Below are 19,306 nucleotides of genomic sequence, written 5' to 3'. Positions count from 1 at the left end.
TAGATGAAAAATCTATTGTTAGTTGAGCCTGCATTGTAGAAAGCGAAAAAATGGTATGGATTCTAGTCTAATATTCTAATTTCTATTTCTGGCTGGATGAAGACATGAAAAACAAAGGAGGGAAGGCACTAGAGTGTGTGTGCAGCCCGCGTGAGTCGGAGGGTGCGCAGAGATTGCCATGGCCGCTGCCTTTGGCGGGTGCAGAGGACGAAATATTTGTCTGAGGCGCATCGGCATATCAGGAAAAGTCACTTGCCCGCCCCCCCCATTAAGCCACAGAGCCCACCACAAATCGTTCCCCCCCACACACACAGGCCGGCCTTCAACACGTTTCGGTTGTCCTCATCAGTTTGGGACGTATTACCCACCATATATAAAGAGAGACAGAGACAGAGACTGACGTTGAGAGACAGAGAGTGAGAAGGGGCCCTATAACCCCATATCTTAGAGAGGGAGAGAGCGCGGGCCCTATACCACCATATGTAGAGAGAGAGAGAGAGAGAGAGAGAGAGAGAGAGAGAGAGACTGTGTGTGTGTGTGTGACGTTGATATTTGCATAAACAAACGTACTAGAACGAGTACTACATTACCTTTGATCTGGTGTTTGTCCGGAACTCCCCAAATCCTTCTCTTCCTCGCCCGATTGCTGTTAGAATTCGTCAAAGACTAGGACGGAGGCAAGCAATTCTCACCTGCATTTGTGTCTGTTGTGTGTGTGTGTGTGTGTGTGAGTGAGAGGGAGAGAGAGAGAGAGAGAGAGAGAGAGAGAGAGTGTGTGTGTGTGTGTGTGTGTCTCATACGTGTGTATACTACAGGATTTTAAGATGCTCTCTACGTTTGCTTTGGAAATCATAGAAGTCGCAAATACATTAACATGATCTCCATCTATCTCCCTTGCTCTCAGCTTGCACAATTTTGAAGTAAGTTAATGATCTCCATCTTTCCCCCATGCAAACTGGTTAATGATCTCCATCTATCCTCCTTGCTCTAAGCTTGCACAATTTCGAAGTAAGACCGCTTTAATTTTCTAGCATGGTGACATTATTGTGCCTGAACCTGAACTAGATTTGCAGCTCAGAATACTGGCAGTAATTGGTCTTGATCGATTCCATTCAAAACTCCAACATGAAGATGAATAGTGCAAGACACAGGACGGTTGCTTCAGTAGTAGATTTATGGGTTCGCTCTGATGGAGTTGCAATCATCACAATCAATAATCCCCCAAGGAACAACTTAAACAACGACGGTAACGTATCCAATCGTTCGTTCTTGTACTAGTGAAAACATTGCAAAGGAAGGGCAAACTTATCCTTATCGGATGCAACTTTATACCTGGCTTTAAGTATTCTATGTAGCACCCACCCCTCACACACGTGTGCGCACAGACACACACACATCAGTTGGTTATTCTGACATACTCGTGAGAATGCATCATGTCTTACTAATCCAGCATTGTCTCCACCCATTTGCTTCTCTTCTTTCCTGAAAATGTGAAATCGGTCATCACTGGGGCATGCATCGCTTCTCTAATTTTCGATGGCATGTGTGTCAGTTGCTTTAGCTGAGGGTTCTTTGTTGAGGGTTTGTGCTAGCCACCAGTGATATTCTCTTTGATACCTGGGAACTAATTCGGTATGTAATCTATCTATGCACATGAGATTGTATGTGAATGATGCTATCATACTGTCTCCAAAGCATGTACGAAAGCCCGTCTTCACCACATGAGAGTTTTCATATTCATGCCGTTTTGTAAGGCAGCTGTTAAAGTTCTAACACAACAGCTTTTTGTTCTCCAGTCATGGCTAGTCTTGAATGGAGATTCAAAGAGGCACATTCTAGGAGAGACGTAAAAGCTATTGTATTGACCGGTACTTTCAATCAGAACTCTTCTATGACGATTACTCTGGCAAGTTAAATGACAAATAGAGATCTTGCTGCCCACTCTACAAGACGTAAATACTCTTGTGAAGCTCTGCACAGGAAAGGGCGATCTGTTTTCATTAGGGGTTGATGTTACTTTGTTTCAAAAAGTACAGAAAACAGGTATCAACTCTATCGAGCTTTTGAAAGTTTGCATTCCCTGTATTACTACTCTAAGTTCAAGGAGCTATTCATGGAAAATACTTCTACATCTTGTATAAAATATAAATAAACTGTAGAGGCAAATTAGTCACACATTGAAGCTGGATAGTATTCACAAGTGCTGTTCGATGGCAAGATTGCTGCATACATCTAGATGTTGTATGTAATGGCAAATGCAAATAAATTGGTTTCAGCAAATGTCTGAGTGGAAAAACCACTTGATCCAGCTAAGCCTCTTCTGCTTCTCCGCCTAATTTCATGTGCTAAAACAAGCGTTTCTACCCATTAAAGTCTAGAACGTCCTCATTATAGGGCAAACATGAGTGTCCTCACAGCTTTGTAATTTCTCTCTGATGTGACAGGTTTTGATGATGATGTTTATTTAGTTCCGCCTATCCCCTTTCTCAGTATGATAGAAGGTGATTAGAAGTGCTCTATTAAACGAAATTGTTCATGCACTTACTATATATGAATGGAGAGGGTAGTTATACTCATTGATGTGTAGTCCTCTTTTCTTAAGCATTTCCTCGATGTTTGATAGATGGACCAAAACCAGTCATTGCAGCAATTAAAGGCTTTGCGGTGGGAGGAGGTTTGGAAATGACTTTGGTATGTAGGCATTGAAACGCGAGTTTGCATAGTTTCACCACCCAAAGCTTTCTTCTAATCCACCATAAGCATTAACACTTCATTTCTCCTGATGTTTCTATTACTCTGTTGTATGCAGGCCTGCCATTCTCGTATTGCTCACTCAAATGCTAAATTTCTTCTTCCTGATCTTCATATTGGCATTATACCTGGGTTGGGAGGTGTTACCTTACCAAATATTCTGCATCTAACAAACATTGCTGTTGTATTCTTGAAACAAACTTATCATATTGGCCTTGCATGCAGGAAGTCAAAGATTACCAAGATTAGTGGGTGTGAGAAAGGCCCTTGAAATTCTCTGGGTAGGTTCAAAGATTGGATTTCCACTCAGGTTGATGCTATATGCATTCAGCTGACTTTGAAGGTGAGTTAAACTTTTCTCCAATGTCCTATTGCAGATGACAAGACCTTTGACAGCTTTGGAAGCATTGGAAGCAGGGCTGGTTGATGAAGTAATTGTCAATGGAGATGTTCTTGCAAAAGCATGCCACCATGCACTAGAAGTTTCAGACAGACGTTTTCCATGGCGCAAGACTTTAGAGAGGATTGACAGACTGGAGCCTGTGTATAGCGTCCGTCATATTTTAAGGCAAGCACGGGCACAAGTTAAGCGAGACCACCCACATGTTGTCCATCCTCTTCTCTGCATAGACGTTATTGAGGAGGGCATCCTGAAAGGCGGATTGATTGGGTCGATCATGGTCTGTTTTAAACCTTATTAGGCTACCTCGTTTTATATATGTTTTGCAGCACAAACAAATTCATTTCAAGAAAGAAAAGCAGATACTTGTTTGAATTGAGGATCTCAAGTCATTAGATTAATCTGGAATTTTGCTTTGAACCTGTTCAACCACAGGAAGAAAAACTTAGCCATGGGCTAATTTTCAGTCAAACAGCAAAAAGCTTGATGCATGTTTTCTTTGCCCGGAAATCTTCTACCAAGGTGATGTTTTGTATTACAAGAGTATATCTTTGCAACAGATTTTTTTTTCCCCAACTGGCAACAGAAGACTAACTTCTGATCAACATTATTTCAGATTCCAGGCATCTGTAGAGGCTTGAAGCCTCGAAGAATAAGCTCTGTAGCAGTTGTAGGTTGCAGTCCCACAGCTGTAGCTATTGCTACATGCTTTGTTCTTTCCAAAATTCCAGTGCTTTTGAAGGGAGAAACCAAAGCTGACGTGCAAGCTGGCATGAACTTGATGCAAGGTATCACATTTCTTAGTATCATGCACTTGTCAGTAAAAATCTAGTCCACTAAAGTAATGGGCAGATAGCTTCCCTTAAAAGTTTATTTTCTTCGACATAACAAATATATGCAAAGACATTTACTTGGAATACAATAGAAATTAGATATTTGACTATCTTTTCCATCCTATTGGAGCAGAAAATCTGAAAGCTATAGTGACAAGCAGATCTATTCCCCAGAAGGAAGACCTGGCTGCACTAATCACAACAGCAACAAACTATGAGCAATTCAACCAGATCGATCTGGTTATTGAGGTATGCCAACTCATTTGCTTATTTATTTTCAAAGATTATTTCCATGGACTTATGGGCACTGTGCAGGCTTTAGAAGAGAACCCATCCAACCTGTACAGTAAACTTAAAGAATATGCAGAGATATGCAACTCGAATTGCGTTTTTGCATCAAACTCGCCATTTATAGGTTCAAAGCTTACTGAACCCTACAGCACAAATTTCCAGAATCGCATCATTGGGATGCACTTCCTAAGGTCTTATTTATAAGAGTTTTGGATTGGTGGTTAGCAATGCATGTGTTTGCAAGGTTTATTGTCTGTATCCTCACAGCCCTACTGTAATATTCACAGTCCTGCTTACAAATTTGAGCTTGTGGAAATTTCAACTTTCGAAACTAGCAGCTCTCAGGCTGTCCTGGATGTTCATGTGCTGGTAAACTCAATGAAGAAATTGCCACTGGTGATAAAGAGTTCTGCTGGTCTTATTGTGGACCGACTTTGCTTTGTTCATTCAATGGGGATGATGATGTTAGATAGTCTTGGTGTGGACAGAGCTCGAATCCATTCGTGTCTAAGAGAATTTGGTATTACAATGTTTTCATTTAGCTTCTCCGAATTTCAGAGAAGGATGTTATGCCCAAATTTCGACTGTTACTTCCCTACTGGAAATGTTTCTGCTGAATACAAGGACAGATGTGTGCCAGAAGAAAATATTCTGGACATGCTTCTATTTCCTACTGTCAAGGAAGCACTGAATATCCTTAAAGAAGGGATTGTTGAGACTGCTGAGCAAATTGATATTGCATCAATATTGGGAATGGGGTTTCCCAGCTACAGGTACTGCTTGTTAACTGCAAAAACTAAATATTGTACACCTCTTGTAGTAGTCTATCAGGACACACTTACTCTTGTATGGACATTATGCCACGGCATACTTATAATAGATTTGCTGGCTGCTGGCATGCAGAGGTGGAATCTTGTTTTGGGCAAACTCAGTGGGCATTGACTTCATCATATCACGTTTATTGCAATGGTCACAACAATATGGCAATTTTTTCAGCCCATGTTCCTTGCAAGACATGCCTATTGATCAGGTACTTGCAAATAGCAGCCAAGTCGCAAGGTGTGGATGTGCTTGCATGCACACATACTTTTTTTTTTCTTTGTGCAATGCCTATTTCATTAAAGAATGTTATCCTATAAATAGAGATGTCTCACCTTGAGACCTCTTACAGTTGAAAACAATAGAAAAACAGCTCTAGCTGATCCTGAGGAAGTTCTCCAAGATCAAAGGAATCTTGAAGAGACAGAAAATTTTACATAAGTGGACAAGCACCTGCCCGCCTATTTTTTTGGTGAAAATGCAATTCTTCAATTCATCATTATATGTAAGGACAGTCCTTTAAGCAAAGATTATCCAAACTTCGGCAGAAACAGGGGTAAAACATATTCATGTGAGAAATTAAATATATCACCAATGTAGTAACAATCATCTGCTTCAACAAGCATCCAAAGCAACTATAGGCATCAAACTTCTCATATAGCATTTCCTTCTTTCCATGTCCAAAGGACCCATACATGATCCAACAGAAGAACTTGGAGTACTCTGATAATCAGGAAGAAATCTGCCAAACAACCATTTCACAAATTTTTGGGAAGTAATCTACCATTAGTGGGCTTTATAATCTATCCGAAGGAACTCTACCACTAGGTGGGCAGTGCCAAAGTAGGCATGGTATTGTCTCTGTAGGCTCTAAACAAAAGATCTCGGACAATGAGGTGGTGCTTTGCCAGTTTTTATCCAACTGGAAGCACTCCAATCAAACATTTAGAGAATTGGCCCTAAACCTTGGGACTGTGCCAGGGACATGTGCCAGCATGCACGGATTCCAACTATCCTTCGATTGACCAGCTTGTACACAACATCTATCAGTTAGGACATATGTCATAAAAGCCTTTGCCAAGAGGATATTACAGAATAATGAGTCCAGCCATATCACTTGCCAAGGCTTATAACTCACCCTTGAATGGAATGCACCCCAATAAACACATAAAGACGCCTCCATTCTGAGCCTTTCTTGGGTTCAGGATGGGGTCATCCCAAAAGTTCTACGCAGGAAAATGATGATGCTTGTTGCATCAAGCCAACACACAAAGACTTCAAGACATCTATGTTTAAAGTTGAAGAGAGATAAAGAGATGGCATGCTGGGCCAATTTGTCAGCATGAATCTATGCATCACCAATGAAGCTTGAGCTCTTTCTATAGCAAGAAGTGTCAATGACTAGTTGAGCCTAGAAGAGGAAAGACTGCTGATGCCAGCCAGTCAGAGTCATGTCAGTTGCATCTGTATGGCCCCATGCAGACTTGGTTGGACTACTGACAAGAGGACTTTAATTGCCGTTTACTATGTACACAGTACAACACTCAGCTGAGCAAAAACTGGGGGTGACTTGCTGCAGGCAACGTGCCATTCGAAGCCATCCTTGTCACCCCATGTATATACACTACTGTGAGGCCGAAGAGGGTTCCACTGCTGGTCCAGGGAGTTCCAAGTTATGAGCTCATATATTTTGTGTGTGTGTGTGTGTGTGTGTGTGTGAGATAGAGAGAGAGAGAGAGAGAGAAAGTCAAGCAAACAAATGTCCACAAATCTTACTCAGTTCTATTTTCTTACTATATGCTAGGTTGATGTCCATGTATCAGATCAGATAATGGCTCGTTTGTAATGGAAGCTCTTATCTGGAGATCAAAATCAACTGGTCACTACCAAACTACTACAAATCATCATTGTACCTTCCACTATAAGCATAGTATCCCTTACGAGCATGTCCATGTATGGGGTTGTAAGAAACTGGACAATTCAAATACAGGAAGTTTCTTGGGATGTTGATTGGTCATCAATATTTCAGCTGGCATGTTAGTGGTTGGAATCTGCAATCCATCCTATTCATCACCATCCAACTCACATACTTGCCTTGGAATCCGTAAAATACCCTTATAAAAGTCTGAATACCTGACATTGATACTTCAAGCATCCCAAGCTCAGTTAAACAGAAAACATACACCTGATGCATTGAGAATGGAGCGGCCAACCTGAGTGTTTTTTGGTCAGAAGGGCTTCAAATTACATAAAGGCTAGTAAATCTAACACGTTCTAATTTTGGAATATCAAGACATCTAAATCATTCGTTATTAACATGCAAGCAGTACATCTCCCAAAACAAGATGGTATACACGGCTCTAAGAAGTGGTCAAACAATACTACTGAGAAATACAACAATTAACACAGTTCTGAGGAAAAAGAGAAACTTGCAGGAGCCTTTGCTATGGTCTAAAGAGTAGCTTTTGACTTGATTGAAGAAATGATACTATGAGACAGTTACTGGATGCCAATAGCCTAGAAAACTAGGTTTGGAACTAATCTTTAAAGCTGTGGTGTTTTGTGATGCTAGTAGTGAGAGATTATCACCACCTTTCAACCTATAAAAAATGGTAAGTCTCAACATATCATGCAGTTACACTTTCAAGATATTTCAACATCAGTATTGCAAGAAGCCATGTTTCAACATCAGCATTGCACAAAGCCACGATGATGGTTCACAAACAAAACCACCCTCCAACGTGCATACAACTAAACATGTAGCTCGGATATGAATTTGCTCCTTCCTGGTAATGCAGAGGATGCCATTGAAAAAGCATTAAACATGGCAAATAATTTAGTCACATTCACCACCTTCGAAAGCACATAGAACTTAACAGCTGAATTTAGCTAAATTGAATGACTCTTTACCAAGAGCCTTCAATGGGTCCATAAGACTTTGCCAATACTTCGATGTTTTCAATTACTACATTGGACACTATTGTCTCTTGCTGGTACTTCCCTCAAGCTCAAAAAGATAGCCCTTGTCCAACATTCAAAATTGGAAATACTTAAAAGCTAAAAATTAACAAACAAAACCTTAATCCTGACAATCTTAATGATGAGAAAACTAAGTCCTTGTCTGACTAATAATGGTGAACCTTGGATATTAAAAAGAAGGCTTACACAAAAATACAGACAATATGCAACGGGGAAATTGATGGACCTTAAAGCAGCTTTTCTCATTGAAGGCCATAATCGGTCTGTCAAGCAAATCAACCACTTCTCGCTTATGCAATCTGCAATTTCCAAGGCCAAGGTTTTGGGACCGCTCTCTCTCTGTCTCGCTCCCCACACACTCTCTCATTTGATAACGTCTCTAGACCAAGCATATCATCTAACTTAACACCGTGGCTCATAGAATATTGTGGTATTTGGATCAATCCGATGCCCAGCTTTTATTAAATTATCTGTTATGTATCTGTATACTATTTACTAGCTGGGCTGGTTGGCGTTGCCAAACTTCAAAATGATTCCCGAACCTCCACAGCGATCCCAAACCTCTATCTAATCCCCAAACCAAATGTAAATTTCAAATCTCTTTCTTCTCCTAACAAAAAGATTCTCTCTCTCTCTCTCTCTCTCTCTCTCTCTCTCTCTCTCTCTCTCTCTCTCTCTCTCTCTCTCTCTCTCTCTCATCCATCCCTTCCCTCACATCTGGCAAAACAGAGAGCTCTCTCATGGCAACCATGTCAAAGACGGTGGACGCCCTCTCAATCTCTCTCTCTCTATTTTTACAAGAGGGCTCTTAGCTGGGTAACAACGAGCGGCCAGGGAACACTACGTGGGCAGCTTGGTGAGCGACGTAGTGACTTGGTGGCAGCATCGGTCCCCCATCTCTCTCTCTCTCTCTCTCTCTCTCTCTCTCTCTCTCTCTCTCTCTCTCTCTCTCTCTCTCTAACAGGGAATTAAGTAGCATGCAAGAAGCACCAAAGCACGCGGAGGAGGAGGCAACTGGCAAGGAGGGGATAGCGCCAAAGCAGGCGGATAAGGCAATGGCACAAGCGAAGGAGGCAGTAGTGAAGAAGGGGAAACGGCGAGAAACAAGCAGATTGAGGAGACGGAGGAAGCGCACCATTTTTGTGCAAACCATTGGAGGAGCAGATGCCAGCAATGGAGCCAACAAGAAGACTTTGGCATCGGTGGGAGAGGGAGAGGGGGCGATGGTTGGTAGACGACTTGCAGTAGCAGGGAGGCCAGACAACGGGCCAAGAGGTAGCCGAGTCTAAAGCAATGAAGAGGGATGGGACGTGGTGGCGGGCAGCACGTCGACGGGGCGGGGTGCATGCGACGACGGCTAGGGGCGCGGCGGCCACGACGGCTACAGGGCGAGGGCGAGGCAGTGCGGGAGTGGGGCGAGGCGGTGTGGGAGCTGCGGGGGTGGATGCGACGACGGCCAGGGGGGCGACGGCCACAGGGCGGAGCAGGGCGGTGCGGGAGGCCGCGGGCGAGGCAGGGCGATGCGGGGGCCGTGGACGGAGAGACAGAGCCTTGGCCGCCCCCTCCTTGGCATCAATAGAGAGAGAGTGAGAGAGAGAGTGAGAGACAGAGACAGAGAGAGAGAGAAGGAGAGAGAGAGAAAGAAGGCCCCCTTGGCATCGATCGATAGAGAGAGAGAGAGAGAGAGAGAGAGCACCTGCCACGAGAGAGCGACAAAGACAGACCTTCTGCGCTGGACGCCTGGACCACTTGCTTTGCTCCCTGGACCCGCTTCGATGCCTGGACCAGTGGCAACCACGTGCTCCCTCGAGTCTCGACCCATCTACTCCTTGCTCCTTGGAATGAAAACCCTAATGTTATTCTCTTCTTTATTTTTGTCGTGCATGCATTTTAAGGGCCTCAAGAGTCAATAGGTGATGATTGTAAAATTCAAATTTAAATTTAAATGTAGGTTTGAGGAGAGCACAGGTTCGGGGCCAAAGATGGAGGTTTGGGAGTTCACTGAGCCTATAACAAAAATAAAGAAGAAAATTAATTAAATTTAAATGTAGGTTTGAGGAGAGCACAGGTTTAGGGCCAAAGATGGAGGTTTGGGAGTTCACTGAGCCTACAACGAAAATAAAGAAGAAAATTTATATATATATATATATATATATATATGAAGAATTTGAGAGAGAGAGAGAGAGAGAGAGAGAGAGAGAGAGAGAGAGAGGAAGCAAAGTTGATGTCCGAAGTTGAGGAAATTGAAATATAGGGTGTGGGGGAAGAAGTGAGGAGAAACAATGAGAAAAGTGAAATATACTATGTTATCTATCACTCTGCAACTTCGCTTCTCTCACAACAGCGGCATAGCCTTTCACATGTAAGGAACACTAGTACTACTAATTTTCGAATCTACCAAGCCCACCATCCAACTTGACAAAAGTGCACCCAAACTTACACGATGCACATTCCATGAATTCCATTCAAAAGTAATATAGGAAAAAACTTATAAATATGTATATAATCTTCTACCCATGCATTTCAAATCAACAAAAAGAGAATAATAATACATTGATGTGGGAAAATTTTTGGAATAATAGAAATTGAAATTTGAGCTATAAAGAAGTGGTTGGAGTTTATAAAAAATAGATATTTCAATTACATGCATCTGCCTCCAATCGGGAGGGTCATCAATGAAAAAGTAATTATAATGAAATTAAAAAATTTTATGCGACATAGAAATTGTTGGAGTTTATCAAAAATAGGTGCTTCGATTATATGCATCCACCTCCAATCAAAAGGGTCATTAATGGCTAAAACATGAGCATGTGAGTTGTAAGCTCGTACTTCCTGAGTTGCATGCTTGATTACAAAATGAAAGGTTTCTTACAGTTTCTAGTTTTGATTATGATTTTTGCTCTCAATTTCAATGGTTAGAACTCTTTTGTGATTTTGATGTTTTATTTTATGCTTTGGTTGTACTCTAGGTTTGTCGCTTTGTCAATGTTAATGGCCTTTTGAATGTGATCCCCATCAACATATTAACATTGCAAGCTCCTTTCCATCCTTCCACATCCACACATCTTTTAGGTTGGTCTTCATTACCTATTATTATTGTTATTGTGTACACAAAATACATGCAAAATACCTATGGTAGTCAAATCTAAAAAAGCATTTGTCAAATAAGAAAGGATAAGAAGATGAGAATAGATAGATACTACTATAATATTTTTTAAAAAAATTACTCATGTGTTACAATGCAAAACATGAGCTTTGCAAATTTGCAAATTAGCTACATAATCTCTGTGCATGAAAACATATCGATTAGTAGAAATGAACTCCATGCAACCAAAATGCATAGAGACCATGACACATATTACAGCACTACATTAGTGAGAGATGCTTTTCTCCATTTTGCATGAGTGCTACCCATAACTTGCAAACATATAATAGATCCAAATACAAACATGTTTAGATAAAACTTTGAAAGTGCATTAGTTTTATCATTTTTATATTTACATTCATATTGTTACAATATTCAAATATGTGACATATGGAGTCACAGTAAGTACATTAAAATGTGCATCTAGAATCACATGTTTGCTATAACATGTTTGCATGTAACATGGTTTTTTGTATTTTCCATAAGTATATATTAAGATAAGAAGTATGGATCTAGCTACTACTAATATTGATCCTATCATATTCTCGGGATGCATCGGGCACATTATCGTGGCACTACGCAGACATAATGTGAAAAACTCTAGAGTGCATCGTCATTAATGCCATATTAGTCATTAGTGTCAGTGTCCATAGTATGGTTGGTTTAAAAATACTAGATTTTTGGACAAGTTTAGCCTATTTTTGATATTTTGGATATTATTTCTTGTAAGTATCCAAAAGCTGTAGACAACTTCTAGAATAGGATGACATGTAAAAAAAAGCAAGTGGCTTTCAACCATTTTTGGAGGATTTTATGCAAAAAGAAGGATTGACAAAATCGTGCGATGCACGATCACAGTTTACAACAGCAAACAACACTCCGAATTGGAAGCAGAAGAAAGAGTGATCGGATTTTTTACCCCCCTTTTGAAGCCAACGAAAGCATCAGATTGGTGGTCTCGACAGCAAAGTAGAAGCTATTGTTTGATACACGTTTTTTGTCTACAAGGGATTTATCTTCTAAGGATGCAGAAATAAATTGACAGGCTTCACCTCTATGAGTATTCTTCTGCATCTTCTATTTCTTCGAACCCCTTCTCTTTCATCAATTTCTCTCCCTGAATCTCCCTTCACCCTACTGTCTCTTACCCCTGTGGTAGACTTTCAACCCCAAATGCTCTGACAGTGAGGGGGATTGGGTAGACTTTTTGTGGGGCGAGAGGTGAGTGGGGTGTTCGCCCGAAGTGAAGGGTTTCAAGGGTGCGCCCTTGCGCAAGCACCAGAAAATTTCAAGTGCCTCGGGAAACTCCTTGCCCGATGGGGGGAGATGATAGGTGGACTATTGAGATGCGTCGATGCCATGCCATGTCGACCTCCATGTCATGTTGGGGTGTCGTGTCGACCTTTGTGTCGTGTTGAGGTGCCATGTCGTGTTGGGGAGATCGTGTCATGTTGTGTCATGTCGTGTTGAGGTAACATGTTGAGATGGTCTATGGTGCGATGCGCGTGACTGGGGGTTCGAGGGGGATCCATAACACTTGGTATCACCACTATGTCGGAGCGTTTGGGGTCAAAAGTCTACCATGGGGGTAAGAGATAGTAGGGTGAAGGGAGATTCAGGGAGAGCAATTGATGAAAGAGAAGGGGTTCGAAGAAATAGAAGATGTAGAAGAATACTTATAGAGGTGAAGCCTATCAATTTATTTCTACATCCTAAGAAGATAAATCCCTTGTAGACCAAAAACGTGCATCAAACAGTAGTTTCTACTCTGCTGCCCAGACCGCTAATCTTAATCTTATGCTTCTGTTGGCTCTGAAAGGGGGGTAAAATAGGACACCTGGTTAGAATTCTCCTAGATCACTCATTCTTCTTCTCCCAGTTCGGAGTGCCATTTGATGTTTATAAACTACAATTGCATGTTGCGCAATTTCGTCAATTCTTCTTTTTGCATAAAATCCCCTAAAAATGGCTAAAAGCCACTTGCTTTTTTTTTTACATGTCATCCTATTCTAGAAGTTGTCTACATATTTTTTATATTTACAAGAAATAATATTCAAAATATCAAAATTAAGCTAAACTCATCCAAAAATCTAGTATTTTTGAACCATCCACACTACGGACACTGACACTAATGATTAATATGGCATTGACTCTCTAGATCAATAAGAAAGCTGAATGATGATGCACTCTAGAGTTTTTCACACTATGTCTACGTAGTGGCACGACATCCCCTCTTAACTTGTACATCCTCCAGTATGTGCCAAAGTTTTATGGACTTGTAATGTCAGAAGAAGTACCCTATCCCATGTCAATGTCTTCATCTTCTACCTCTTCTTCTTCCATATTCTCATGTTCATGCTCAGTATCCAACTCCTTCAAACTCATATGTTGAAGACTCCCTATATTTAAAGAGCTTGATACGTTTTCCAAGCACTAGAATCCTTAGAGTTGTCCCATCCATCTCATTTAATGCATAGGTAGCATTGTCAAAAAAAAACCTTTAAACCACCGCTTTGCCATCTTCCAACTGGCACTATGCTGATTTTCCAAGATGTTTTCATAAACCAGAACCCAATCCCCTTCTTGTATAGCTCGTGGTCAAAGTTCGTGTCGCTTGTCAAACCTCTTCTTGTTATTGATCCTTGTAGTCTTCAGCTTTCTCATGGTTGTCTCAATGTCTTTAAGCCTTCTTTATAATTGTTTAATGCGTAGGACCAGCAACTCTTCTCTATTCAAACCCTCTTCCCATTGTAGAACACTCCAAGTAGCAATAGTCTCCTCAATAGGCATGATTAGCTGTTGTCCATACATTAATTCAGTAAGCATATACCCTATAACTGCATTATGAGTGGTCCTATCAGCCCATAAAGCAAAGAGTAACATTCTTGGCCACTCTTTCATCCTACCCTTGCATGACTTTGTTAATGCCTTAATGATAGGCTGATGAACTCTTTCACTTTTGTCATTTGCTTTAGGATTGTGGGCTAAAGTTAAAGCCATCTTGATACCCAATCATAAAAAGAAGTCATGAGCCTTATCCACATCCAATTTGTCTCTATTTGCAACCACTTTACCAACACAACCATACCTGCAAAAGACTTCTTCCAATAAGAACTTGCAAGCTACTTGACTATTCTTTGTACCAAGAACTCGACCTTCCACTTGATTTTTCAAGTCTTCTCGTGCAAGGACAAGAAATCTCATATTCCATTAACCTATAGGCATGGTAACTTGTAATCAAATCAACTATCAATTTGTAATGCATAGACAATGGATAGGTCGGTTGCAACCCATCTCTATGCTTTACCATGGAATACATCTGACAGTCACTGCATGATTTCACATAATACTCCACATCTTTATACATGTTCTACCACCAATACTTCTCTTTGATCTTGGCAAATGTGCCCCAAACTCCTCTATGTACAGCCCATAAACTTTCATGAAACTCCTGCATTACATGTTGTTAAGAAGCCATATCTCCCAATACACATAATGGAGCTCCTCTCTTTTTCTTTGCATGCTTCCATAAATATCCATCTTTCAAGAAAAACCCATAAGCTTTTCTTTTAATCCTTTTGAATTCAGCTTCAGACCACTCAGCCTTCTTTGTCATGAGGCTAAGATATTGGCCTATTTTTAGCCAATCATCCTCATACAACTCTTTCAAAAATTGTGTTCTCACTGAAGCATAACACTGATGATGCTTTCTCTCTATTGTCCATCTCTTCTCCATGGCTGTAAGTTCTTTTCTTACTGTTGAAATCCCTATTACAACAGTTGTACCTACTGTATTTGCTATTGTGATAGTTGTACCTGCATTAATGCTAGATGTACTTGTTGTTTTTAGATTTGTACTTGTAGTAACAACAGCTGTATACTCATTCCCTATTGTCATAAAGTCGTTTTCAGCACCTATCACATCATCCTCTTCATTTTTCATTAGCTCCTCTTCATCTTCAAACCTTGCTCATGAAAGCATGTTAGCCACAAGGTTTTCTTTACCTACAATATGTTGAAAATCAGGGTTAAGTGATTTTATACATGCAATCCACCGTAACATGGCAATATCGAGAATTCAGCAATTTACTATTATGCCCAATAGAGGTAGACAATCAGTCTCTACCACTACATGAGTTTCCATAAAATACTCCCTATCACACTTAAGAGCTATCACTACACCCCAAAGCTCTCTTTTGACTTGAGAATACCGCCATTGCCATTCATTGATGACCTTTGCTTTAAACTCAATGGTATACCTATTCCCATTAGCATCATCCTGACCCATCATCCTGACCCACTGCCCAACCAATGTCAATTGGGCTTGGATCCACAGTGTGAATAATAGACTGCCCATTCTCATAATTTGCTCTCTTTAGTGTTGGGGCTGAAATCAATAAGCTCTTTAACTTCTAAACTACCTTCGTATATTGTTTACCCCACCAAAACTTTTGCAAATTTCTCAAGAGCTGATATAAACTTTCAACCACATGAGAAAAATATGAAATCCATATCAAGTAAAAGACACATGCACCCAAAAATCTTCTCACCTCGAATACATTCGAACATGTCTCCCACATCCTGCTTATGACATCTGGTGAGGGCTTTCTGCCATATGGTCCACACATGTGCCTAACAACTAATACTTCCACTCCAAAAACAAAGTCAAATGCGCTTCTTCAAGACACCTCAAAATCATGTCACAATCAGCAATATGATCAGCCAAATCTTCTACATCCATGCTCATTCAACTCTTCATTCTTCTCATAGATATCATATCCTTTGATCGGCACATCATCAAGAAAGGGTAAGGTCAACTGAGGAATATACTCCCTCAAAACTTTATGCATAGCATTCATCATATGTACCATTGAATTGGTTGCTCCCTGTGGAAGCGCACACATCCTAACCAATCCAAGCGGTGTCGTCATGGTAGTGATATCCCGGCTTTCCAATGCAAGCTGGAATTGATCATATCCTGTATATAAATCACCCATAGAATAAATTGCCTTGCCTACAAATGCTTCTGCAAATTCATCCACTATCGGGTCTGATCCAACATTCCTTATGGTGACTTTATTAACTGGTTGTAAATCCTGTATAAACCTCAAAGCACCATTCTTCTTTGGAATAATAAACCACCGATTCAAATATGGAGCTGAAAAAGGCTCCAAAATCCGCATTTTGATCATCTCATTTAAAAACTCTAGCAACTTAGGCAAACATGCATGAGGCACTGGAATAGGCTTCAAATTCCATGGCACATGAGGTATTGTAAAGATCACCATAAGTGCAACTATGGTCGGATCAACACATCCAATTTCATCTGGCTGAAATGTAAAGGCTTTCCCATGCCTTGCCAACATCTGCAAGAAACAAACTCTTTCTGCAGCAAAAGGAAGCTTGTATCACCAATTTTTAGCTCTTGTAAAGTTTCAACTGTAAATTTATATCCTACTCCATGTGGATCTCGTAAACTAGGATGTTGAGTCACTTTTTCAACCAACTTATCACTTTCAGGCGCGGTAAAGGCAAAGCCATAGGCTTAACCTTCTTTGCAACTATCCACCCTTGCTTCAGCCTTGTTTTGCAGCCCATAACATTCATGCTCAGCAAACTCTTGAATGACATCATTCATCTTGTAAGTGTTGACATAAATAACCTCTTTTTTTGCCTTGTTTTCAGTATTAATTGCTGCAAAAATTTCAACCACTGTATCAACATCGACCAGCCTTGAAAACAACCCTGAAATACCTTCATTTACAACCATCAAACCATATATCTTCAGCTCTTTTTCAGCCCATCCTACATATTTTTTTTCAGTCCTGCACGTGGCTGAAATATTCTTAAAATTGCCAAGACTACATGATGTCCATTCCTGCAATCCAGACACAAACACGGTTTTCCCCTTTCTTGGAGGCATAATTATCTTCCTAGAGGCACTGCCATAGCCTCCACTTACAACTGTGCTATCTAAAAACCCTTAAACTCTCGTGCATTAGGTGGCATGTGAAAGGTGAGAAGGATTGAAGCTTGCACTCGAGAGCTATGGCGAGAGAGCAAGAGCAAGAAAGAGAGATAAGAAATGGGAACTCTAACAGTCACAATGTGTGACCGGGCCTTCCTTTATTCAAAACTGTCACTAAAAGAATAAAGAATAAAGTGACGGTGACAGGCGCCCACCACCTGCAGTGTGCAGTGGATGTGACTGTCAGTGTAGTAATACACGAGCGGCTGGTGGACGAGTGGCTATCATGGCATACATAAGACTGCCCACTACGGATGGATAGGGAATCTTGGCCATCTCTGCCCTCTGCTCATCTGTCTGTGGACAATCAGCCTGTGCGACCTTCACATAAGAAGGCAATGGACAGCCAATAGGCTTTACATCCTGCATGCGGAAGCACTCAAGGACTTTATGAATGTACTCCCTCTGTGACAAGTAGAGGAGTCCTTGATGCCTGTCTCGTCTAATGCGCATACCAAGTATGTGAGCGGCCTGTCCCAGATCTTTCATCTCAAAGCTCTTCTTGAGCTGAGCCTTAAGAGCATCTAGCTCATCATGAGCTTTCCCTGCTATCTATCAGCATATCATCCACATAGAGTACCAAAATCAATAAAGAACTATCACAGGCTTTCTTCGTGTAAAGACACGAATCCATAGCACTCCTGCTGTAGCCCTGTGACTGCATAAAGGCATCAAACTTATGATACCACTCCCTAGGTGCCTGTTTCAAGCCATAAAGACTTTTTTTCAATTTGCACACTATGTGCTCCTTGCCAGGTTCTGCAAAGCCCTTAGCCTGCTCCATATAAATCTCATCATGCAAGTCCCCATGTAAGAAAGCTGTCTTGACATCTATCTGGCATAAATCCAAGTCAAGATGAGCAACCAAAGCCAAGACTAAGCGCAGGGTGGTCATCTTAACCACAGGAGAAAAGACCTCATCAAAGTCCACACCATGCTCCTGCTTAAAACCCTTTGCTACCAGTCTAGCCTTGTATGCCGGCTTGGGGTGTCCAGGGGTACTTTTCAGCTTGTACACCCACGTGCATGGCAAAGCCTTCTTGCCCTCAGGCAAGGAAACCAAATCCCAAGTCTTATTCTTATGCAAGGAGTCTATCTCAGACTGCATAGCCCTCTCCTAGGAGTGACTGTTACCCCTGCGCATAGCCTCATCATAAGTAAAAGGCTCTCCTGCATTTTGTAACCAAGAGACATAATGCATCGAGGGCTGAAATCTATCAGGTGGACGTCTGTCTCTAGTAGACCGTCTCACGGCAGGCTCTGCTGCTTGCCCAGCTGCCTATCCAACACCCTAACCATGAGCATCTGCTGCAGCTGTAGGCTGTCCAACAAACTATGCGGGAGCTCTCGGCTCCTCCTGAAATATGACCCTGCAGATCTCAACAACTCTCTCCGGCTGCCGATGCATCTTGTCTTCATGGAAAACTACATCATGACTGCGGATGACTTTCCACGCCTGCGGATCCCAGAGACGGTAACCCATCTCGCTTGCATCCCCATAACCAAGAAAAATGCATTTGACACTCTTAGGATCCAGCTTACTTCTCTTGTCCCTGGGCATATGGCAAAATGCCTCACATCCAAAGACACCGAGATGCACATAAGAGGGAGGTTTTCCAGTCCATACCTCCTCTGCAACCTGGAAATCCAAACCACTAGAAGGTGATCTTTTTCTGACATTCACAGCTATACTAACTGCCTCAGTCCAAAAGCTCTGTTGGTAGGCTTGCATGGCTAAGCATACTGCGTAGACGCTCCTGGATGGTTCTATTCATCTGCTCAACCAAACCATTCTGGGGGGGTGTAGGGGGCGGCGGTCAACTGACGCTTAATACCCCTCTCATCACAGAACTGCTCAAAAGCACGTGGGACATACTCACCCCCATTATTTGTTCTTAGACATTTTAGCCTATACCCAGACTGGTTCTCAACTAATGCAAGCCATCTCTGAAACACAGCCAAGACATTAGATTTCAGTTTAATGGGATAAGCCCAAACTTTCCGTGAAAAATCATTTATGAACGTAACAAAATACTTTGCACCACCCACAAACTGACAAG

General features: G+C 41.4%; 1 protein-coding gene and 1 long non-coding RNA gene across 7 annotated transcripts; one reads left to right on the top strand and one right to left on the bottom strand.

Annotated features, from left to right (window-relative positions):
- Window positions 1-575: 575 nt before the first annotated feature.
- LOC148032420 (peroxisomal fatty acid beta-oxidation multifunctional protein AIM1-like) lies at window positions 576-8,644 on the top strand. 6 transcript variants are annotated; one of them, XM_087683073.1, is made up of 16 exons: window positions 576-677; window positions 816-920; window positions 1,074-1,246; window positions 1,797-1,868; window positions 1,981-2,043; window positions 2,445-2,501; window positions 2,624-2,691; window positions 2,810-2,891; window positions 2,977-3,032; window positions 3,129-3,431; window positions 3,587-3,673; window positions 3,768-3,939; window positions 4,118-4,233; window positions 4,300-4,466; window positions 4,563-5,048; window positions 5,179-8,644. In XM_087683073.1, exons 3-16 carry the CDS (start codon window positions 1,126-1,128, stop codon window positions 5,432-5,434), a joined length of 2,106 nt encoding a protein of 701 aa, XP_087539199.1. In that variant the 5' UTR covers window positions 576-677; window positions 816-920; window positions 1,074-1,125; the 3' UTR covers window positions 5,435-8,644. The 6 variants fall into 6 exon arrangements, 5 of the variants coding, with proteins under 5 accessions (XP_087539199.1, XP_087539200.1, XP_087539201.1 ...); XM_087683074.1 differs by having other exon boundaries at window positions 4,118-4,466; window positions 5,179-5,305; window positions 6,899-8,644; XM_087683075.1 differs by having other exon boundaries at window positions 4,118-4,466; window positions 5,179-5,305; window positions 5,447-8,644.
- Window positions 8,217-9,680, bottom strand: LOC148032419 (uncharacterized). Its single transcript, XR_015691629.1, has 2 exons — window positions 9,209-9,680; window positions 8,217-8,372 (listed from the first exon to the last, which is right to left on the bottom strand). It is a non-coding gene; the product is annotated as an uncharacterized LOC148032419 (long non-coding RNA).
- Between the last annotated feature and the right edge of the window lie 9,626 nt (window positions 9,681-19,306).

This window comes from Lygodium microphyllum, chromosome 8 (assembly GCF_053477565.2).
Source record: "Lygodium microphyllum isolate KBCC chromosome 8, Lygodium_microphyllum_v1.1.10, whole genome shotgun sequence".
In the NCBI taxonomy this organism is placed as follows: domain Eukaryota; kingdom Viridiplantae; phylum Streptophyta; class Polypodiopsida; order Schizaeales; family Lygodiaceae; genus Lygodium; species Lygodium microphyllum.
Note: the sequence above shows the minus strand (reverse complement) of the source record. Positions and strands in the feature narration are given on the sequence as shown.

Coding starts and splice junctions, on each gene's coding strand:
- LOC148032420 (XM_087683071.1), top strand. CDS start 1,126: ATGAAGATGAATAGTGCAAGACACAGGACGGTTGCTTCAGTAGTAGAT. Junction 1,247..1,796: donor GAACAACTTAAACAACGACG/GTAACGTATCCA, acceptor TTTGTTCTCCAG/TCATGGCTAGTCTTGAATGG. Junction 2,892..2,976: donor CATTATACCTGGGTTGGGAG/GTGTTACCTTAC, acceptor CCTTGCATGCAG/GAAGTCAAAGATTACCAAGA.